At 44.8% G+C, this 24796-nt stretch overlaps 1 protein-coding gene across 1 annotated transcript in view; it reads left to right on the top strand.

The window, feature by feature from the left end:
* The window catches only part of LOC310785252 (receptor-type tyrosine-protein phosphatase U-like), a 267162-nt gene that overhangs the window by 214430 nt on the left and 27936 nt on the right, over positions 1-24796 (top strand). Inside the window, exons 17-21 of the mRNA XM_083646258.1 lie at positions 2510-2697; positions 5470-5542; positions 5989-6065; positions 14623-14640; positions 17959-17995. Coding sequence (XP_083502384.1) covers positions 2510-2697; positions 5470-5542; positions 5989-6065; positions 14623-14640; positions 17959-17995 — 393 coding nt within the window. The remainder of the gene's footprint in view (positions 1-2509; positions 2698-5469; positions 5543-5988; positions 6066-14622; positions 14641-17958; positions 17996-24796) is intronic.

Below are 24796 nucleotides of genomic sequence, written 5' to 3'. Positions count from 1 at the left end.
GGGCCCGGGCGTCGGCCAATGGGACATTTTTCGGACTACTGAGGTGTCGGATCAGTGACATGGAACCGTTGAGGCTTCTACCCTTTCACGTCATGTAACCACTTCTCAAAACATGGTCAAATCCTTTTCCTGCTCGGTTGCTGAGAAAGTCTTTCTGTGTTAACACGTTCACTGCCAATGACGTGTTTTTACGTCAAACAAAATCCAACGGTTGACTGCCAATGACGTGTTTTTACGTTAAAAAAAAATCGATTTTTTTTTTTTGACGGTGGGACGTTGATCTAACCCTTTTACGTCTCCTATACCAATATTGGAGGTATTGAATGTGTATAATCTATTTTACCGACCCACTGAGTGGCGACATGTCTCTCCACAGTAGAAAGAGGCGAGCCAAAACTGGAGGGAAAAGCGCGAGGAAGCCGTTCTCATACTGTAAAATGGATGGCGAAAACGCTTTCACTTTCGCGCTGACGCACAGCGGTGGCAACGGTGGGGGGTTCCAAGAATAGACTGGATGCACACTTTGAAACACGCACCATAAATAAGCCCAGAATCGCAAGAGCTTCATCAGAGCTCTCAACCGGACCGCCAAGAAACGAGCGAAACCCATCCAGCGAGCCCCATCCAGACTGCCAGGCAGCAGCCAGGCAGCAGCAACTCGTTTGTCACAGACCCGCTGCAGAGCCAAGGAGGGCGGAGGAGAACGCCCACGGAGGGAGGAGTTGGAAGCAGAGGGGGGTTTCCTGCTGTTATGGAGGAAATTACTGTTCAAAACTATTGTTTAGATGTCTGACGTCTTACTGATGCCAAAAATGAATGGTTAAAGTGACTGTTCTATCGAATTTCACAAAAAGCCGTTTATCTCAGAATAATTTTTCAGACGCTGAAACCATGCTGTATTCAACTGCTAATGCTTACATAACTACTAACTCTACAAACTAACTCTTTTAGACAGAGAAAGCACACATTCTATTAGTTCTTTTGAGATATTGTGTGTTCACAAAATCCTAACAGAAACGAATCCTCGGCTCTTGAAAGATGAGCCAAAATCCTCAAAAAAAAACCTTGGCAGAAGCTAACTACAGTATTGAAAAACGGCTGGCAGTGAATGTGTTAACAACATGTTAGCAACATGTTAGCAACATGTTAGCAAGCATTAGCAAGGTATGTTGATTGTTTTCATGAACGGCCGAATCATGCCGAATGGTGCGTCACTTTGCTGCTTCACGGAATTGTGGGGCGGCATTATTTACTTTGCTTACGTAAAGGATGGTCCAGTGCATCCTATCCTAAAGGAGCTAAGTCAGGAAGCATTGAAGCACCTTTCTTTAGCATTTAGAGAATTCAAACAGCTCTTATCATGGCTGCCACTTATGCACGTCTGGGGCATTTCACTCAGTTAGGAACATTCCTAAGCAAAAAAGACAATTCAAACGCAGTCCTTGTCTCCAATAAGTTCCTGCCAGACCATGAGGCGCGCACAACAGAGAGATCTCCTGCAACCCTCTCTTGTCTGTTTGAATATTCTGCAGTGCCAGTCAGCAGTCACGTCTCTGTGGAAATGCAGACTTTTTCCTTGAGCTGCCCTCCAGAATATTCACTCGGCTGAGTCGAGACATACATTCATCAATCTGAGCACCCAGAGTCTATCAGTCTGACGACTACCGACACTCTGGGACAGACGCATGATATTTCTGGGTTTCCGGTGTATAGTGGATGTCCGCGTCAAGACTTATGCTTCCGTGCGGCGTGGTAATTGTTTACAGTCCGATTGGTGCGAGAATGGAGTTGGATCCATCGATCGATACGTTTTGTAGGTGTTTTAGGTCCAGATGATACGTTTTGTAGGTGTTTTAGGTCCAGGTGATACGTTTTGTAGGTGTTTTAGGTCCAGATGACCTTTTGAAACATCGTCAGACTGTAAACAATGACGGAAGCGCTAGTCTTTTGCCAGACGTCCGCTCTACACCGGAAACCTTGGACTATCAGCCATCCGTCAGACTGATAGGCCATGTTCACATTACAGGCAAATCCGATTTGCTGCTAAAGTCATTAATCATCATTATCTTGATCGGTTTCCCAAATCTGATTTGGGAGAGTGTCCGCACTGCCACAAATCTGATTTGGGCAAGTGTTCAAGTCGGATCTGTGTGTCCAGACCTCCATATGTGGTTTGGGACAAGTGACACAAATCAGACTTGGAGCGTCCAGACTCATAAAACCAATCTGGATAGAATTATTAATAGGTCTTTAAAGTTCACAAATCAGATTTGGCCTCCTAGTCTGAACATGGCCATAGATTCTGGGTGCCCAGAGATTGTACATTCATAAATAGAGCCATATCTTTGTCGATTAGTGCAATATGCATAACATCGTCAACGTTAGGGATTCGAAATATTTGCTAACATTGTGGTTGTGTCTGTGTGTGTGTGTGTGTGTGTGTGTGTGTGTGTGTGTGTGTCTGTGTGTGTGTCTGTGTCTGTGTGTGTGTGTGTGTGTGTGTCCCCAGATGAGCAGCGTAGCTCGGTGAACGAGTCGAGCAGCCTACTCGGCGGTTCGCCCCGACGCCACTGTCGGAGGAAAAGCTCACCATACCACACGGGTCAGCTCCACCCGGCCGTACGCGTGGCCGACCTCCTCCAGCACATCAACCAGATGAAGACTGGCGAGGGATACGGCTTCAAACAGGAGTACGAGGTGAGAGCGTCGTGAACTGGTACTTTTGAAGTGATACCTGTGCTACAACCATGACTTTGCTTACTGTACATTGTACCTTGGCATGAACAGTGTTGGGCAAGTTACTTTCAAAATGTAATATACATCTTACTAGTTAGTTTCATTTGAAAGTAATAAGTTACTTTACATCTTGGAAAATTCAAAATGTTCTCATTTTCCTTTGTTATTGTCATCTAAATTGGTTATTTGCATAAAAACACACAATCTTATTAGGAAATGATTGTATCGTTATTTAGATATGATTTGATTAAAAAAAATCTACTTGTAATTTGCGTTACTTGACAAAGTAACTGGTATAATATTACTGAAATCCTATTGGTAATATTGCTGAGTTACTGCTAAAAGTAATTTATTACCTGTAATATGTTACTTTTGTAATGAGTTACCCCTGACAATGGGCATGAGACAAATAAAACTTTGGCAGGATTGGGGAGCTTTTATTTGTAAAAGAAAATGCACACGCATTTTCCTATACCACCCTCCATTTTGGAAAAATAAATGGCACTTTTCTTTGCTTTTAGCTAGATTGAATTTAAATGAGCCTGACATGTTTGAAAGTTGGCAGGCTGGGTTACATCACCCAATTATGTCTTAATCACGTTAGTCATGTTTGTTACAATAGTGTTAGCTCACATGCTAAGGTTACACAGTATATATGTGGATGGAGAATGCTAACGCCATTAGCACCATGTTGCACTCTGTGATGCTGCAGACAACTGCTGTCTACATGCTGCAGCCTCAAGAGACACGTTTAATATTCATGAGGTAGAAATGAAATGCTTTCTTATTTCATCTCCATTACAGAGATAATGCACATACACTGAACTTCTGGAGATGTGCCGACTAATTAGGCTTTTTAAAGTCACTTCTTTCTTTCTCAAGTCGTCCTCATCAGCCGGGGCCCAGAAGTCTTTTTTTGCACCTCCACCACCACCTGCAGGAATCCACATGCGCTTTTCCATTCATTAAGATATCCCCAGAGCCCCCCCCATACCCCCGCATGCGCACACACACACACACACACAGACACACACACACACACACACACACACACACACACACACACATACACACACACACACACACACACACACACACACACACACACACACAATCGATATAGGGGGCTCTTTCTCCCTCCTCAGTCTGACTCCCCATCGCCTTTAGAAATAAACAAGGAGAAGGAACCCAGCATGCACACTTCTGTCTGACTTCATAGTCCTTATTTCCCACAGGCTCGTGCTGCTACCATTGATCAGACCTGTTGCAAAGCATTGTGGGGGCTGTGAATGGTACAGGCGCTTGTTGTTGTTGGTAGAGTAGAGTATGTGTTGTACTAGGAAGCCAACATCTGGAATCTGACTTTGAGTAAACAGAGCCACTATATAAACAAGGCAGTGAGTGCTACAGTAAACGTGTCGTCCTCCTCGGGTGATGCAGACCCCGCTTCTAGCGCTCCCGTTGGGTCAATTTGAAAAGGCTGCAAAGCAGTGGTGAGGTGCATCATTTCCCAAAGTTTCGTCAAAATCCAATCAGTAGTGAAGGAATTGATGAAGAAATACACTGCTCGATAGCCTTGGGCCTATTGGCCAACCCTGGGCAAATATGCAGAATTCTGAACATGCTGGAACATATACAGTGAATGTAGTGATATGGATCATTTCAGGTTTTGTCAAAATTGGATCAATGACACATGGGCAAATGAGTGAACAATTTATGTACCAGTATGTATCAGGATCAGTGTTATTTTAAAAATACCTCAAACGCAGATGCAGTTTTTCACCAAGTTTCATCGAAATCCAACCAGTCGTGTCTGAGAAATAGTGCGTGACGGACGAATGAACAATCAAATGTTTGATAAATACAACGCCCACCTTGATTTGAGTTCAGCTGATGAGATCAGACTATAGCTCTGAATAAAACAAAGGTGTATGAAGGTGAGTCGGCGAGGCTTGAAGGAAAGAGGGAGGCGGACAGAGGCAGTGGAGGGCGGCTTGTTAAACAGGATTAGATCAGGCAGTACCTGCATAGGATCCAGTGGAAGATGTAATCCCCTGATCAGCATGCTTTCCCTGGCTCATTCAGGGCCTCCGGTGGGCCCAATTTGGCCCCTTCGCCCGAGGGGGATTGGCGCGCCGCTGATGAGGGACTTAGCTCGCGGCGTTACTGATGAGGGACTTAGCTCGTGGCGGTACGCGCGGCGGGAATGTGCCCGCCGATGCAGAAGGGAGGATCAGGCCCACTTGAGACGCGACAGGATGTGACACGACTCGAGCCGGGCCCTGCACCCATTCTCTCGGCAAAGCTCACATCTTTTATTCGGTGGTTGTTGTTTTCTCCTCTTCCATCACTCATCATGTTGATTTAGATTCAATGCCTCGTCTCCCTGCGGCAGCACATTTTGCTAGATGGGTGTCATAAACAGCTGTCACAAATGTAGCACTTAGCGTAGCAGAGCTTCACACTGCATCTGGGATGAGAGTGTCTCAGGTGGGCTCCCTCCCTCCACCTTCCTCAAGGCCATAGCCATCTCTCAGCTCTCAGCCTCGCTCCATGTTGTGGCAGATCATGTCTGACTGTGCAAGATGCTGTAATGCTGCAGTGACTCAGACAACCTCAGGGCGGCACATTAGCTAAGTTGCTCCATTGTGCTTCTCAGGAGGCATGGAAGACACATTGTCCTTGCTTCTTCTGCCTTCACTAGTTTTTGTGATCACTCGCTTTACTTTGCAGAGCTTCTTCGACGGCTGGGATGTGAGCAAAAAGAAGGACAAGACCAAAGGAAGGCACGACAGCTTACTCAGCCGTGAGTTCATCCTCCTTGATCGTCTACAATGCATAACGAGCCAAGAGGCAACTTCAACATTTGAGACGGTTTATAGGGACGAAAACCTGACACGATTACATAACTTGGCTGTGTTTCAGTCAGCTTCTGTACGCCTTACATTAAGTAGCCCTTTCTACAGTGAGAAGATGACATGTTTAATGACATCAGCATGTATCTCATGAAACCACTAATGCAACCCAATCAGAAGTGTTGCTCACCATTGACGGGTTGTTGTTAATTATATTGTAATTCATTTCTGTAACACATTAACTCTAGTTATAATGTAATTATTAAAGTTGTGGATGTTTGAGGGCTGATGCCGATATTTTGGAAATTAAGCTGCCAAAAGCTGATACTTCATGTCTAACCCTAGTAAATAATTACATCATCAATGAACACTAAAACCTTTGATTTGTGCATTGCAGATGATCGCCATCGAGTCAAGATGCATTCTCTGCTGGCGGACCCGAGCTCTGATTATGTCAACGCCAACTACATAGATGTAAGTCTCCCGTTGTCTGTTTTTACTTCCCCTGCTGCTCAATCACCTCCTCCTCTGTCGATCCTCCAGCTGCCGCCTTAAGAGCCGGTCCCACTAGTCCTGCTTTAGTGTTGTGTTTGACTCATTGCTTGACCAGAGGACATCTGGACTTTATGTCAGTCCTTCTGTTACTCACACCGGATTGTCATTTAGTGACTACACCACTCAGCAATGACTATATCTAAGCTTGTGAGATTCCATCACTGCGATTCCAGAGATCCCGCAAGAGCCCATAAGCTCGGAGCGCCGCGCCTCGTGACTCACCCGGGCGCTTTTTCTAGAGGCGACACCGCACAGTAATCGGACCCAATATAACTTGACTGATCCTTTCATCTGCTCTCAGTTATTTTCATCGTACATACTGTTCGGCTGGAGTGGGTATCTCGAGGCGTGGATTCACACTCCTGTGCAGATCCTGGCAGCTTCTGGCGTCAGACGGGCCTACAGTGTCTGAAGAATAGCTGCTTTTTTCCCTTTGATTACAGGCCAGGCCGCGGCTCTCTCCTAAAGCACGGGTCATGTAAAGGTGACTGTGAAAACCTCTCTTAACAATCTCACCTCCATTTTTGGCGCCACTCGCTCAAGTGCTCAGTAAGAGCTTTGAAAATCAAGCAGGGTTTAATGTGAGCTGTTACAGTACGCTCCCTGAATGAATCAAGCAGGGTTTAATGTGAGCTGTTACAGTACGCTCCCTGAATGAATCAAGCAGGGTTTAATGTGAGCTGTTACAGTACGCTCCCTGAATGAATCAAACAGGGTTTAATGTGAGCTGTTACACTACGCTCCCTGAATTAATCAAGCAGGGTTTAATGTGAGCTGTTACAGTACGCTCCCTGAATGAATCAAGCAGGGTTTAATGTGAGCTGTTACAGTACGCTCCCTGAATGAATCAAACAGGGTTTAATGTGAGCTGTTACACTACGCTCCCTGAATGAATCAAGCAGGGTTTAATGTGAGCTGTTATAGTACGCTCCCTGAATGAATCAAACAGGGTTTAATGTGAGCTGTTATAGTACGCTCCCTGAATGAATCAAGCAGGGTTTAATGTGAGCTGTTACAGTACGCTCCCTGAATGAATCAAGCAGGGTTTAATGTGAGCTGTTACACTACGCTCCCTGAATGAATCAAACAGGGTTTAATGTGAGCTGTTATAGTACGCTCCCTGAATGAATCAAACAGGGTTTAATGTGAGCTGTTACACTACGCTCCCTGAATGAATCAAACAGGGTTTAATGTGAGCTGTTACAGTACGCTCCCTGAATGAATCAAGCAGGGTTTAATGTAAGCTGTTACACTACGCTCCCTGAATGAATCAAACAGGGTTTAATGTGAGCTGTTATAGTACGCTCCCTGAATGAATCAAACAGGGTTTAATGTGAGCTGTTACACTACGCTCCCTGAATGAATCAAACAGGGTTTAATGTGAGCTGTTACAGTACGCTCCCTGAATGAATCAAACAGGGTTTAATGTGAGCTGTTACAGTACGCTCCCTGAATGAATCAAACAGGGTTTAATGTAAGCTGTTACAGTACGCTCCCTGAATGAATCAAACAGGGTTTAATGTGAGCTGTTATAGTACGCTCCCTGAATGAATCAAACAGGGTTTAATGTGAGCTGTTATAGTACGCTCCCTGAATGAATCAAACAGGGTTTAATGTGAGCTGTTACACTACGCTCCCTGAATGAATCAAACAGGGTTTAATGTGAGCTGTTACACTACGCTCCCTGAATGAATCAAACAGGGTTTAATGTGAGCTGTTATAGTACGCTCCCTGAATGAATCAAACAGGGTTTAATGTGAGCTGTTACACTACGCTCCCTGAATGAATCAAACAGGGTTTAATGTGAGCTGTTACAGTACGCTCCCTGAATGAATCAAGCAGGGTTTAATGTGAGCTGTTACACTACGCTCCCTGAATGAATCAAACAGGGTTTAATGTGAGCTGTTACAGTACGCTCCCTGAATGAATCAAACAGGGTTTAATGTGAGCTGTTACACTACGCTCCCTGAATGAATCAAACAGGGTTTAATGTGAGCTGTTACACTACGCTCCCTGAATGAATCAAACAGGGTTTAATGTAAGCTGTTATAGTACGCTCCCTGAATGAATCAAACAGGGTTTAATGTGAGCTGTTATAGTACGCTCCCTGAATGAATCAAACAGGGTTTAATGTGAGCTGTTATAGTACGCTCCCTGAATGAATCAAACAGGGTTTAATGTGAGCTGTTATAGTACGCTCCCTGAATGAATCAAACAGGGTTTAATGTGAGCTGTTACACTACGCTCCCTGAATGAATCAAACAGGGTTTAATGTGAGCTGTTACACTATGTTCCCTGAATGAATCAAACAGGGTTTAATGTAAGCTGTTACAGTACGCTCCCTGAATGAATCAAACAGGGTTTAATGTGAGCTGTTATAGTACGCTCCCTGAATGAATCAAACAGGGTTTAATGTGAGCTGTTACACTACGCTCCCTGAATGAATCAAGCAGGGTTTAATGTGAGCTGTTATAGTACGCTCCCTGAATGAATCAAACAGGGTTTAATGTGAGCTGTTACACTACGCTCCCTGAATGAATCAAACAGGGTTTAATGTGAGCTGTTACAGTACGCTCCCTGAATGAATCAAGCAGGGTTTAATGTGAGCTGTTACAGTACGCTCCCTGAATGAATCAAACAGGGTTTAATGTGAGCTGTTACACTACGCTCCCTGAATGAATCAAGCAGGGTTTAATGTGAGCTGTTACACTACGCTCCCTGAATGAATCAAGCAGGGTTTAATGTGAGCTGTTATAGTACGCTCCCTGAATGAATCAAACAGGGTTTAATGTGAGCTGTTACACTATGTTCCCTGAATGAATCAAACAGGGTTTAATGTAAGCTGTTACAGTACGCTCCCTGAATGAATCAAACAGGGTTTAATGTGAGCTGTTACAGTACGCTCCCTGAATGAATCAAACAGGGTTTAATGTGAGCTGTTACACTACGCTCCCTGAATGAATCAAGCAGGGTTTAATGTGAGCTGTTATAGTACGCTCCCTGAATGAATCAAACAGGGTTTAATGTGAGCTGTTACACTACGCTCCCTGAATGAATCAAACAGGGTTTAATGTGAGCTGTTACACTACGCTCCCTGAATGAATCAAGCAGGGTTTAATGTGAGCTGTTACAGTACGCTCCCTGAATGAATCAAACAGGGTTTAATGTGAGCTGTTACACTACGCTCCCTGAATGAATCAAACAGGGTTTAATGTGAGCTGTTACACTACGCTCCCTGAATGAATCAAGCAGGGTTTAATGTGAGCTGTTACACTACGCTCCCTGAATGAATCAAGCAGGGTTTAATGTGAGCTGTTACAGTACGCTCCCTGAATGAATCAAGCAGGGTTTAATGTGAGCTGTTACACTACGCTCCCTGAATGAATCAAGCAGGGTTTAATGTGAGCTGTTACAGTACGCTCCCTGAATGAATCAAGCAGGGTTTAATGTGAGCTGTTACACTACGCTCCCTGAATGAATCAAACAGGGTTTAATGTAAGCTGTTACAGTACGCTCCCTGAATGAATCAAGCAGGGTTTAATGTGAGCTGTTACAGTACGCTCCCTGAATGAATCAAGCAGGGTTTAATGTGAGCTGTTACAGTACGCTCCCTGAATGAATCAAACAGGGTTTAATGTGAGCTGTTACACTACGCTCCCTGAATGAATCAAGCAGGGTTTAATGTGAGCTGTTACAGTACGCTCCCTGAATGAATCAAACAGGGTTTAATGTGAGCTGTTACACTACGCTCCCTGAATGAATCAAACAGGGTTTAATGTGAGCTGTTACAGTACGCTCCCTGAATGAATCAAACAGGGTTTAATGTAAGCTGTTACAGTACGCTCCCTGAATGAATCAAGCAGGGTTTAATGTGAGCTGTTACACTACGCTCCCTGAATGAATCAAACAGGGTTTAATGTGAGCTGTTACAGTACGCTCCCTGAATGAATCAAGCAGGGTTTAATGTGAGCTGTTACACTACGCTCCCTGAATGAATCAAACAGGGTTTAATGTAAGCTGTTACAGTACGCTCCCTGAATGAATCAAGCAGGGTTTAATGTGAGCTGTTACAGTACGCTCCCTGAATGAATCAAGCAGGGTTTAATGTGAGCTGTTACACTACGCTCCCTGAATGAATCAAGCAGGGTTTAATGTGAGCTGTTACACTACGCTCCCTGAATGAATCAAGCAGGGTTTAATGTGAGCTGTTACACTACGCTCCCTGAATGAATCAAGCAGGGTTTAATGTGAGCTGTTACACTACGCTCCCTGAATGAATCAAGCAGGGTTTAATGTGAGCTGTTACACTACGCTCCCTGAATGAATCAAACAGGGTTTAATGTGAGCTGTTACACTACGCTCCCTGAATGAATCAAGCAGGGTTTAATGTGAGCTGTTACACTACGCTCCCTGAATGAATCAAGCAGGGTTTAATGTGAGCTGTTACACTACGCTCCCTGAATGAATCAAACAGGGTTTAATGTGAGCTGTTACACTACGCTCCCTGAATGAATCAAGCAGGGTTTAATGTGAGCTGTTACAGTACGCTCCCTGAATGAATCAAGCAGGGTTTAATGTGAGCTGTTACACTACGCTCCCTGAATGAATCAAGCAGGGTTTAATGTGAGCTGTTACACTACGCTCCCTGAATGAATCAAGCAGGGTTTAATGCGAGCTGTTACAGTACGCTCCCTGAATGAATCAAACAGGGTTTAATGTGAGCTGTTACACTACGCTCCCTGAATGAATCAAACAGGGTTTAATGTGAGCTGTTACAGTACGCTCCCTGAATGAATCAAACAGGGTTTAATGTGAGCTGTTACACTACGCTCCCTGAATGAATCAAACAGGGTTTAATGTGAGCTGTTACAGTACGCTCCCTGAATGAATCAAACAGGGTTTAATGTGAGCTGTTACAGTACGCTCCCTGAATGAATCAAGCAGGGTTTAATGTGAGCTGTTATAGTACGCTCCCTGAATGAATCAAGCAGGGTTTAATGTGAGCTGTTACAGTACGCTCCCTGAATGAATCAAACAGGGTTTAATGTGAGCTGTTACACTACGCTCCCTGAATGAATCAAACAGGGTTTAATGTGAGCTGTTACACTACGCTCCCTGAATGAATCAAACAGGGTTTAATGTGAGCTGTTACACTACGCTCCCTGAATGAATCAAACAGGGTTTAATGTAAGCTGTTATAGTACGCTCCCTGAATGAATCAAACAGGGTTTAATGTGAGCTGTTACAGTACGCTCCCTGAATGAATCAAGCAGGGTTTAATGTGAGCTGTTACAGTACGCGTCGCTCCCTGAATGAATCAAGCAGGGTTTAATGTGAGCTGTTACACTACGCTCCCTGAATGAATCAAACAGGGTTTAATGCAAGCTGTTATAGTACGCTCCCTGACAGGACAGGAGCGGTGGCGGACGCATGCGTCAGCATGTGTGGGTCTAATGTATGTGGTTCAAAGGTGCCTGGCCACTTCATCCCCCTTAGTGCTCGAGGAGGGCGCCATTAGGACGAGCGCTCCAAGGACCTTTGCGTCATTAAGCGCTCGACAGCGCCGGCCGCCTGTCATGGCGGGACCCCTCGGACGCGTAAAATGATTCCAAATGATTCATGGGAGAGGGCGGGGTTGGACAAGATTGACCGTTGCCATTTTCCAAAGGTTAAAAGGGAAGGCAGTTCCATCTCTCTCTCTCACTACCATCCAGAGTTTACATAACTTTTTCCGTGGATGGCGAAACGTAAAGTAATAATCCATGACATTTTTCTATAAATGCATGTCCATTTGCTACTCTCTATCACGGGCTGATGAAGCAAAACAGTAATTCAATCTATACTCAGTGAATGAAAGCTTTTACATTTGCCGTGCTGAATGCCCGGAGCCTGGTAACTCTTTCCCGGGAAGAAGTCACAGAAATGTCACCTTGACAAATCAATAAAATATATTAAATGACAACATTTATTTTCTGAGCCGCTCTACACATGTCCGGGGATCGATAAAGTAATTAACACCACACAATCATACCCTGCCAGCGTTTTCTCCCTGCTGTCTCCCTCCATACTTTCACTCAATCTCTAAATAAAGATGAATGCTAAAAGAGTGAGAGGACTGCCCACTTTGTTCAGAGGAAACAAAACCAGAAGGAGAGCAAACCTTTAAGTCCACAGCGCAGTGGTGTGGCCATTCAGCTTTAAGGCAGCACGTGCGCTCCCACCACCTCCCCCTAGCCTCGAACCCGCCACCTCCCCCTAGTCTCGAACCCACCACCTCCCCCTAGCCTCGAACCCACCACCTCCCCTTAGCCTCAAACCCACCACCTCCCCCTAGTCTCGAACCCACCCCTCCAATCCCCAGTCTTTACCACCTTCCTCTCCCTAGCTACACCCCCCCCCCCCCCCTCCCCTTGACAGACAACTCGTTCAGCCAATCAGGATTGTCAAATCCAATCCAAAGCCACTAGGAAGAGCAGCGAAAAATTATTTTTCGCAGAGGAACTCCGCTGGTGCATACTGCAGTAACTGCTGTTTACTCTACTAACGTTAACGTTTACCCTGGTGCATACTGCAGTAACTGCTGTTTACTCTACTAACATTACCCTCGTGCATACTGGAGTAACTGCTGTGTTTACTCTACTAACATTACCCTGGTGCATACTGGAGTAACTGCTGTTTACTCTACTAACATTACCCTGGTGCATACTGGAGTAACTGCTGTTTACTCTACTAACATTACCCTGGTGCATACTGCAGTAACTGCTGTGTTTACTCTACTAACATTAACGTTACCCTGGTGCATACTGCAGTAACTGCTGTGTTTACTCTACTAACATTACCCTGGTGCATACTGCAGTAACTGCTGTGTTTACTCTACTAACATTACCCTGGTGCATACTGCAGTAACTGCTGTGTTTACTCTACTAACATTACCCTGGTGCATACTGCAGTAACTGCTGTGTTTACTCTACTAACATTACCCTGGTGCATACTGCAGTAACTGCTGTGTTTACTCTACTAACATTACCCTGGTGCATACTGCAGTAACTGCTGTGTTTACTCTACTAACATTACCCTGGTGCTGTGTTTACTCTACTAACATTACTCTGGTGCATACTGCAGTAACTGCTGTTTACTCTACTAACATTACCCTGGTGCATACTGGAGTAACTGCTGTTTACTCTACTAACATTACCCTGGTGCATACTGGAGTAACTGCTGTTTACTCTACTAACATTACCCTGGTGCATACTGCAGTAACTGCTGTGTTTACTCTACTAACATTAACGTTACCCTGGTGCATACTGCAGTAACTGCTGTGTTTACTCTACTAACATTACCCTGGTGCATACTGCAGTAACTGCTGTGTTTAGTCTACTAACATTACCCTGGTGCATACTGCAGTAACTGCTGTGTTTACTCTACTAACATTACCCTGGTGCATACTGCAGTAACTGCTGTGTTTACTCTACTAACGTTACCCTGATGCATACTGCAGTAACTGCTGTGTTTACTCTACTAACGTTAACGTTTACCCTGGTGCATACTGCAGTAACTGCTGTGTTTACTCTACTAACGTTAACGTTTACCCTGGTGCATACTGCAGTAACTGCTGTGTTTACTCTACTAACGTTAACGTTTACCCTGGTGCATACTGCAGTAACTGCTGTGTTTACTCTACCAACGTTAATGTTTACCCTGGTGCATACTGCAGTAACTGCTGTGTTTACTCTACCAACGTTAATGTTTACCCTGGTGCATACTGCAGTAACTGCTTTGTTTACTCTACTAACGTTAACGTTTACCCTGGTGCATACTGCAGTAACTGCTGTGTTTACTCTACTAACGCTAACGTTACCCTGGTGCATACTGCAGTAACTGCTGTGTTTACTCTACTAACGTTAACGTTTACCCTGGTGCATACTGCAGTAACTGCTGTGTTTACTCTACTAACGTTACCCTGGTGCATACTGCAGTAACTGCTGTGTTTACTCTACCAACGTTAATGTTTACCCTGGTGCATACTGCAGTAACTGCTGTGTTTACTCTACTAACGTTAACGTTTACCCTGGTGCATACTGCAGTAACTGCTGTGTTTACTCTACTAACGTTAACGTTTACCCTGGTGCATACTGCAGTAACTGCTGTGTTTACTCTACTATCGTTAACGTTTACCCTCGTTGCTTCGGGAGACGCCATTCCTGTTTTTCCAGTTGATTGCTCAACTCAGCACAGGTCCCTGATTGGCGAAACAGAATGCGAGGTCATGTGATCAGTATGGCTTTAGCAGGCTAGGCTTTTCCCATAGAAAGTGAACACCATTCTGTCCACAGGTGGCTCAGTACATGCTCTCTCTAACCGCTTCATCACCATCTCGTCCTGGTCTTTAATCACAATAACTAGCTCTTGTTTCCCTCCCTCCCTCCCTCCCTCCCTCTTCTTCTCTCTCTCTGTTTCCCCCTTTGGTATCTCTTAGATTCGGATAAACAGGGAAGTAAGTACCTTGCTTCTCTTCTCTTCCCACACCTTCTCTCGCTCTCACGCTGCCAGCCCCCCTCCATGGCTTCCCTCCAAAACAGCAGCCCCCCCCCCCCCCCTACCCTACCCTCCCCCCCCCCCCCTCCCCCTCCCCCCTGCGCTTTGAGCCGCTGAGCCTTTTACCGCCCAAAGCCATCACAAGTTTAATTTACCATAACCGACTGGCCTGCCTCTCTCCTTGGGCCATCTCTTACACGAGGCCCCTGATGGGCTGCTGTGGAGGACTAGGTTAGATCAAGCATACATACAAGGCAAGTTGTGCCAGAGCAGTCTTGTCAGATTTTTTAGATACAGAATTTCAGTTATTTTCAGTTCATATTCTGAGGAAGTCAAAATTGTAAGAAGCGTTATTATCTGTGTTTACTCGATAGGATACATAAGCCTTTCCCATGTGTCTGTGCATGTTTCCCCCCCCCCCTTCCTTTTGAATCCATTGTGGATTCACATGGCTTGATGTGCTCCTGCTTGCCTGCTGCCAGGAAATTGGGTTGCCAAGGTGACACAGTGAGGAAAGCCGGCCCGGCCCGGGGAAGCTCAGCCACAAAGGCTCATGGGAATGAGGGTCGCTGCACTCCCTCCTCACAGCCATGGCTATCCATCTCAACTCCCCTCTGTGGCATGTCTGTTATGGAATGTCATTTGTGATGCCTGCCTGGTGGAATGAATAGTGTATGTGTGTATCGGCGTGTGTATGTGTGTATCAGTGTGTGTGTGTGTGTGTGTATCGGCGTGTGTGTCAGGGGCTGGGGCGTACACATGCACACCATATACACTGGTTGGAACATAATAGGTTATGTCATTATAACCCAAGTTAAATGACCACTATCGGAGCACTCTGGAGGCCACCTGGCTAAGCCAATCCTGGGAGAGGATTCCCACACGGACAAAAATGCACTTCTTCAACCAATGGGTAACAGCAGTGAGTATATAAGACAGCTGGTACTCGCCCTGCCCTCTCATATCCGTGCGATTCAGCTGACTGACACAGGAGAGGAGGGGCAGGCCTCAACACCAGAGGGCTCCGATACTGCTCATATAACTTTGGTTGTAATGCCATAACCCACGTTATATTTCCCAACTATCTGTCGTCCTCTGGAGGCCACCAGCCTACAGAGACGATCGCACCGATTAGTATACCCCTACCATGACCACAGCGTCCAAGGACACTGCTGCCACACAGGAATATGGCTGAAGATGCAACAAGTCAACCGTAACAAGAAGCCACACAGACCCCATCCTCTCAGAGGGACTATCTATGACCCCCCCCCCCCCCCCCGCCCACCCACTCCTTGCCTACCAAAGGTACAGTACAAGGCTGGAGCCACGGCAGCCAACCAGTGGGGCCCTGGTCCCAAGCACAAGGGACTAGGACAGAATCAAAGAGAATCTATTGATCATGAACAATGAGCACAGAGCCAGGACCAGAACGTGGATAGACAGGCAACACGTAACTAAAAACAGGGGCTCTACACGTCCTATGTCCCCGGCTGAAGCATAGAATCAAAGAGTCTGGGGAAAGACAAGGTGCCTCTGTGCATAATTATGTCCTCCACATTTGCTCTGCCAAAAGTGACAGGCAAGGTACCTGGAGGTAGCCAGGAATACCAGATGCCCTGTGGCACTTAGAAAAAATCAGGAATACCACATGCCCTGTGGAACTTAGAAAAAATCGGGAATACCAGATGCCCTGTGGCACTTAGAAAAAATCAGGCTAAGTGTCACTGGATTACCAGGGGCACCAGTTAAGGTGGTCAAGTCTAGGTCCACGTCCAAGTCTAGGTCAGTAATACCAAGGCTCTGTATCAGAAATGAACTGGTCTAAAGCTTCCCTGGCTGTATCAGAGATGAACTGGTCTAAAGCATCCCTGGCTGTATCAGAGATGAACTGGTCTAAAGCTTCCCTGGCTGTATCAGAGATGAACTGGTCTAAAGCTTCCCTGGCTGTATCAGAAATGAACTGGTCTAAAGCTTCCCTGGCTGTATCAGAAATGAACTGGTCTAAAGCTTCCCTGGCTGTATCAGAGATGAACTGGTCTAAAGCATCCCTGGCTGTATCAGAGATGAACTGGTCTAAAGCTTCCCTGGCTGTATCAGAGATGAACTGGTCTAAAGCTTCCCTGGCTGTATCAGAAATGAACTGGTCTAAAGCTTCCCTGGCTGTATCAGAGATGAACTGGTCTAAAGCTTCCCTGGCTGTATCAGAGATGAACTGGTCTAAAGCTTCCCTGGCTGTATCAGAGATGAACTGGTCTAAAGCTTCCCTGGCTGTATCAGAGATGAACTGGTCTAAAGCTTCCCTGGCTGTATCAGAGATGAACTGGTCTAAAGCATCCCTGGCTGTATCAGAGATGAACTGGTCTAAAGCTTCCCTGGCTGTATCAGAGATGAACTGGTCTAAAGCTTCCCTGGCTGTATCAGAAATGAACTGGTCTAAAGCTTCCCTGGCTGTATCAGAGATGAACTGGTCTAAAGCTTCCCTGGCTGTATCAGAGATGAACTGGTCTAAAGCTTCCCTGGCTGTATCAGAAATTAACTGGTCCAAAGCATCCCTGGCTGTATCAGAGATGTTGGTGCATTAAAGAGCATGGTGCAGGTTAAAAAAAAATCTGAATTGACATTTTGGGCTCATGATTACAGTGAAAACACTCCAAAAAGACAAAGATCCCCCCCCCACCCCCCCACAGGCCCCCAGGGCATAAATATGGAGGAAAAGGTGTCATTTTATAAATGGGCGTGTGACATAACAACAGGAGTGACATCACAAGAGGAGAATGTTCTGCTGGGGCTGACAGAGGGATGCAAAGTCATGGAGAGTGAAAAAAGGTGACAGATACCAGGGCAGACATAAAACCACTCAGAAATCCTCATATTTTGGGCTGAAAAATGTGACTGTCACCTCCCTGTGACATCACAAAAGGTAGTTCCATGAAATGGACCAGTGCCCCCTGCTGGTTACAAAAACTAGTCTAAACGCAGCTATGTGTGATTGAAAAAAAGTTTTTTTTCCCCCCAAATCCCATTGCTATATACCCCTTCCACATATTAATGCAATGTGGTGTCCAACCTGCACCATGCCCTTTAAACCCGGGATGAATAAGAAATGACTCGGTGCTGAAGGTGGAGAGAGAGAGAGGGAGTGAGAGAGAGATGGGAGGGGTCAAGTGACAGTTAGAGGTCCAGAGTCTCTCTTCCTAATGTGATTTTGTAATTATTAACACCCTATCCTCTTCTCCTCCACCTTGTCTCTGTCTGTCTGTCTGTCAACTGCATGCAGGGTTATCAGCGATCGAACCACTTCATCGCCACTCAAGGTGAGCATACCCAAAGGCGGAGTTTGACTTTTATACTTGGGGGGGCCACCACACCGGGCTGCAAGGGGGGGGTCGCCGACATAGCCGGCGAAAAACAGTTTTTTTCTGTCTGTTTTTCTTTGTCGTTTGAAACCAGATTTAGATGAATTATTATTGTACAATATACTACTACTACTACCACTACTAAAATCATTATTATTGTTATTGTTGTTTTATTATTATTGTTAGTGTTATTAATCAGAGAGTAATTATTGCAATTATTGTTGAATAAGTATAAGAATGGAAATATAAGAAATATTAGAATATGAGTAGAATTACAGAACATTAATACTCATTATTGTATGTTTAATAATGTAATGATGTACACTACATCTACATGTAATGTACATTTATATTATATAGCTGTTCACTGTTTCTTTTGACCGTGCTCAAAGACACTTTACAAACACAGGATGAAGCAACTTTAATAAAGAGAATATAGATGAGAGAGAGAGAAAAAAAAAAGATTATAGGTCAAAAGCAACAGTGAAAAGGGGGGTTTTGAAGGCTTTTTTTTTTTAACTCATTAAGTGCCATAGACGACCTAACTCGTCTTACATAATCCAGCGCTTAAGTGCCAAGGACGGACTAACTCGTCTTACATAAAGATTTTTTTTTTTTGACGGTGGGACATCAATCAACCCCTTTTACATCTTCGAGATAACTATTTGGAGCAAGAGCATGTGTGTAATCTATTTTACCGACCACTAAGTGGCGACAGAGACCGAGAGAAGTCACAGCCACGGGACCCAAAAGCCACAAAAGCAGCCGCCTCCCGCGGAAATGGCTTGGCGATTTTACAGTCAGAAGCCCGGACACACACACACAGAACGGACAGAGATCCCTTCCCCCCAGAGCCGCGCAGCAACGCGCGAACACACACACACACACACACACACACACACACACACACACACACACACCGCGGGAGCAAGCCAGCCATTCAAGGAAATGGCGACGCGATTTTACAGTAATCCATTTCAGACTCGTCTTGCCCGACAGGCAGACAGGCAGGCAGGCAGCAGCAACGCGCTTCTGACACGCCCGCTGTTAGGAGGAAGGAGGAGAAGACACACGGAGGGAGGAGTTTGAATGAGAGGGGTGTTTCCTGTTGTTATGGAGGAAATTACTGTTCAAAACTATTGTTTAGAATGTCTGACGGTCTTACTGATGCCAAAAATGAATGGTTAAAGTGACTGTTTCACAAAAAGCCATTTATCTCTGAATAAATTTCCAGACGCTGAAACCATGCTGTACTCAACGGCTAATATCTACATAACTACTAACTCTGCAAACTAACTCTTTTAGACAGAGAAAGCACACATTCTATTAGTTATTTTTAGATGATTGATGTTCATGAATTCTTAACAGAAAAGAATCCTCGGCTGTTCTAAAATGAGCCAGAATCGTCAAAAACACCCCTGGCACAACTTACCTACAGGAATGAAAACATGGCTGGCATTCAATGTGTTAAGATGACATTATGAGTATGAAAGACAATTAGTTTTGGCTCCCCTGTCACAGCTTTAGCAAAGAGATACCTGTGATGCTTGTCAAAGTGGATGTGAATGTTATGATCATATTCAGCCAGACAGTGACATGGAGATTTACAATGGTGAGCTTTTATTTTTTTATTTTTTTTATTTTTTACTGGGGGGGCCTGGCCCCCCCTATTAACTCCGCCCATGAGCATACCCCCCTGTATTTGACAGTATTTAAATGATCTTGAATTCTTAATGTGTAAACACTGCAGGAGCTGGCGTTACGTCACGCTCACATCTGGATTTCCACCACAGACAGAAAACGTGGAAAATGTTCCCACAGCGATTTGACTGTAACCATGAGTCAATCTGCACTGCTGCTCTCTGTGAAGTCACGCTTCTGTGTCTCTCCTCCCCGCCATCTGAATCTCTCTGATGTCGGTTTGATACGCTATAGGCAGCATTCCCCAACTGACACACACACACACACACACACACACACACACACACACACACACACACACACACACACACACACGCACACACAGAGAGAGAGAGAGAGAGAGAGCCCCCAAAAAGACATTGCCTTTATTCTCTCCTGGCTCTGATCCTATTTACTCAGTGAAGATGTTTCCCCTCTCTGATTTCCTTGTGTCGTTCTCTTTGGTCGTTCTCTTCACGAAAGTAACACAAACAAAATCTTTCTCTCTTTCACGTTTTGTTCACACACACTTTGACATGAAGGGGTGTAGTAGGCGAGGGTGGAGAGCACACTTTGACATGAAGGGGTGTAGTAGGCGAGGGCGGAGAGCACACTTTGACATGAAGGGGTGTAGGCGAGGATGGAGACCACGCCAGAATAATATTGTAGCGCTCTCTCTCTCCACCCTCGCTAAGTGCTTCTACTGGAGTAGTGAATTATTACAGGAGCCTATTAGCATAATAGGCTCCTCCAGTAGAAGCCGTGGAAACGTTTGCTTCATGTAGAAGTGAAGGTACAGGTGTGAGGGAAAACGATTTAAAATGTACCCCAATTAAAAGAGGAAGATACAGATAATACGGTTACATGCGCACTTTCCCGTCCAACACAGGAAGCAAAATCTGCATGAACGCATATGAAGGCATCTGTGCAGAAATATAATCCTTCAGTCAAGTAAAAAGTGCAAGTACACTGAAAAGCCACTCGGTTACAGTAATGAGAGTACTTTACTTCGATCCTTGGGTTCAGATACAGTATGTACGCTCTCAATCTCTCTCTCTCTCTCTCTCCCCCTCTCTCTCTCATACACACACACACACACACACACACACACACACACACACACACACACACACACACACACACACATACACACACACTTACACTGTATACTTACGCTGCACAAAAATCATGCTTTGCATATAGATGTGCGGGGCGAGCGACCCCTCGCTGGTTGGCGGCCGAAGCGAGATCGATCCTTTGTAGCTTAGATGAGCCTTAACTCTGGAGGAGGCAGCAGGTGCTGCAGGCTAACTATCTATTATGTCCAGAGATGAGGGAGAGGGAGGGAGAGGAGAGGGAGAGGAGAGGGAGAGGGAGAGGGAGAGGGAGAGGGAGAGGGGGTGGAGAAATGCCAAGCACACTGTAGAAAGCCAGAATATTGCACTACGCATACAGATTCACTTAGGTGCTAATATCCAGCATCATCCATACAGATTCACTTAGCTGCTAATATCCAACATCATCATACAGATTCACTTAGCTGCTAAGATCCAACATCATCATACAGATTCACTTAGCCGCTAAGATCCAACATCATCATACAGATTCACTTAGCCGCTAAGATCCAACATCATCATACAGATTCACTTAACTGCTAAGATCCAACATCATCATACAGATTCACTTAGCCGCTAAGATCCAACATCATCATACAGATTCACTTAGCTGCTAAGATCCAACATCATCATACAGATTCACTTAGCCGCTAAGATCCAACATCATCATACAGATTCACTTAGCCGCTAAGATCCAACATCATCATACAGATTCACTTAGCCGCTAAGATCCAACATCATCATACAGATTCACTTAGCCTCTAAGATCCAACATCATCCATACAGATTCACTTAGCCGCTAAGATCCAACATCATCCATACAGATTCACTTAGCTGCTAAGATCCAACATCATCATACAGATTCACTTAACTGCTAAGATCCAACATCATCCATACAGATTCACTTAGCTGCTAAGATCCAACATCATCATACAGATTCACTTAGCCGCTAAGATCCAACATCATCATACAGATTCACTTAGCCTCTAAGATCCAACATCATCATACAGATTCACTTAGCTGCTAAGATCCAACATCATCCATACAGATTCACTTAGCTGCTAAGATCCAACATCATCCATACAGATTCACTTAACCGCTAAGATCCAACATCATCATACAGATTCACTTAACACGTTGAGTGCCAAGGACGAGATATCTCGGCTTACATAATCCAACCGTTGAGTGCCAAGGACGAGATATCTCGGCTTACATAAACATTTTTTTTTTTTGACGGTGGGACATCGATCAACCCCTTTTACGTCTTCTATACCACTATTGGAGGAAGAGAATGTGTATAATCTATTTTACCGACCACTAAGTGGCGACAGTGCCCTCCAGACAGAGAGAAAGCCGAGCAAAAAACAGCCACGGGTCCGCGGGAGAAAGCCATTCTAATTTTCAAGGAAATAGCTGGGCGAAAACTCTTTCGATTTCACACACACACACACACACACACACACACACACGCGCGCGCGCGCACACACACACCCTCGAGTACCTTTGCGCATAAATAAGACCAGAATCGCAAAAGCTTCTTCAAAGCTCTCAGCCGACACCTCAAGAAACGAACGAGCCCGTTTTACAGTAATCCAAACTGCCCGAGAGCGCCAGCAGGAGCCAGCAGCAGCAGCACAGACGGAGGGAGGAGTTTGGAGACACACACACACACACACACACACACACACACACACACACACACACACACAATACAGTATACAGACTTGCCCAAGGGCACCCATAATCACAGGCACGTGAGGTGGTTCTAAAAATCCATTTATCTCAAAACTCTCTGAAAATCTCTGAAACCATGCTGTACTCAACGGCTAATATCTACATAACTACTAACTCTACAAACTAACTCTTTTAGACAGAGAAAGCACACATTCTATTAGTTCTTTTTAGATGATTGGTGTTCACGAAGTCTTAACAGAAAAGAATCCTTGGCTCTTGTAAAATGAGCCAGAATCCTCAAAAAAAAAACTGGCACAACTTACCTACAGCATTGAAAAAACGGCTGGCACTCAATGTGTTAACTGCTAAGATCCAACATCATCATACAGATTCACTTAGCTGCTAAGATCCAACATCATCATACAGATTCACTTAACTGCTAAGATCCAACATCATCATACAGATTCACTTAGCTGCTAAGATCCAACATCATCATACAGATTCACTTAGCCGCTAAGATCCAACATCATCATACAGATTTACTTAGCCTCTAAGATCCAACATCATCATACAGATTCACTTAGCTGCTAAGATCCAACATCATCCATACAGATTCACTTAACTGCTAAGATCCAACATCATCATACAGATTCACTTAGCCGCTAAGATCCAACATCATCATACAGATTCACTTAGCCTCTAAGATCCAACATCATCATACAGATTCACTTAGCTGCTAAGATCCAACATCATCATACAGATTCACTTAGCTGCTAAGATCCAACATCATCATACAGATTCACTTAGCTGCTAAGATCCAACATCATCATACAGATTCACTTAACCGCTAAGATCCAACATCATCCATACAGATTCACTTAACTGCTACTGTAAGATCCATACAGATTCACTTAGCTGCTAAGATCCAACATCATCATACAGATTCACTTAGCTGCTAAGATCCAACATCATCCATACAGATTCACTTAGCCTCTAAGATCCAACATCATCCATACAGATTCACTTAGCCTCTAAGATCCAACATCATCATACAGATTCACTTAGCTGCTAAGATCCAACATCATCATACAGATTCACTTAGCTGCTAAGATCCAACATCATCCATACAGATTCACTTAGCTGCTAAGATCCAACATCATCCATACAGATTCACTTAGCTGCTAAGATCCATACAGATTCACTTAGCTGCTAAGATCCAACATCATACAGATTCACTTAGCCTCTAAGATCCAACATCATCATACAGATTCACTTAGCCGCTAAGATCCAACATCATCATACAGATTCACTTAGCCGCTAAGATCCAACATCATCATACAGATTCACTTAGCTGCTAAGATCCATACAGATTCACTTAGCCTCTAAGATCCAACATCATCATACAGATTCACTTAGCTGCTAAGATCCAACATCATCATACAGATTCACTTAGCTGCTAAGATCCAACATCATCATACAGATTCACTTAGCTGCTAAGATCCAACATCATCCATACAGATTCACTTAGCTGCTAGGATCCAATCCAACATCATCCATACAGATTCACTTAGCCTCTAAGATCCAACATCATCCATACAGATTCACTTAGCCGCTAAGATCCATACAGATTCACTTAGCCGCTAAGATCCAGCATCACCCATCTCTTCGTCTTGAATGGCCCGTCCCTTTGGGGGATCATTACCAGCTTCTGCCACCTCAGACAGGGCTTCTCGCTCTCACTACTGGCAGGTCGCCGACGGAGGAACGTGGAGGACACCCTCAATCCAGAGGAACCGTCCACCTCTTTCCAATAGATCCAGTCAGTCTGTGTGGGCAATAGATACAGTCGGTCTGTGTGGGAACGCCCACAAAACGTTACTTCCGGTATCGCTGTGTCGGTAGGACGAATGGTAGGACGGTGGGGGAAAACCCCTCATATATCTCAATGGGCTGACTCACCAGTAGAAGGTGCTCTACACTATGGGATTGGGGATTCAAGAGCAGGAACATAGATGTCTGTTTAGATGTACATTTACTGCGGGGGTTGAATCCCTGATCCTGTCTGCCTGGGCTGGGCTAGCGGCTAAATGCTAACTATGCTGAATGGGGAGAATGGGAGGATTTCCCCAATGCTGACCCAATGACCACACATCTATGACGAGACACCGCCTGAATGTATAGCAGGTCATGTTTGCCAATCTAACAAAATTAAGGTTGTAACAAGTTATGTTGGGGGTAACTGTAATATTATTACTGACATTTTATTAATAATCCATTAGTCTACTTGTTA

Source organism: Poromitra crassiceps (genome assembly GCF_964638095.1).
Source record: "Poromitra crassiceps genome assembly, chromosome: 11".
NCBI lineage: Eukaryota > Metazoa > Chordata > Actinopteri > Beryciformes > Melamphaidae > Poromitra > Poromitra crassiceps.
This window is presented reverse-complemented; position numbering and strand designations above follow the sequence as displayed.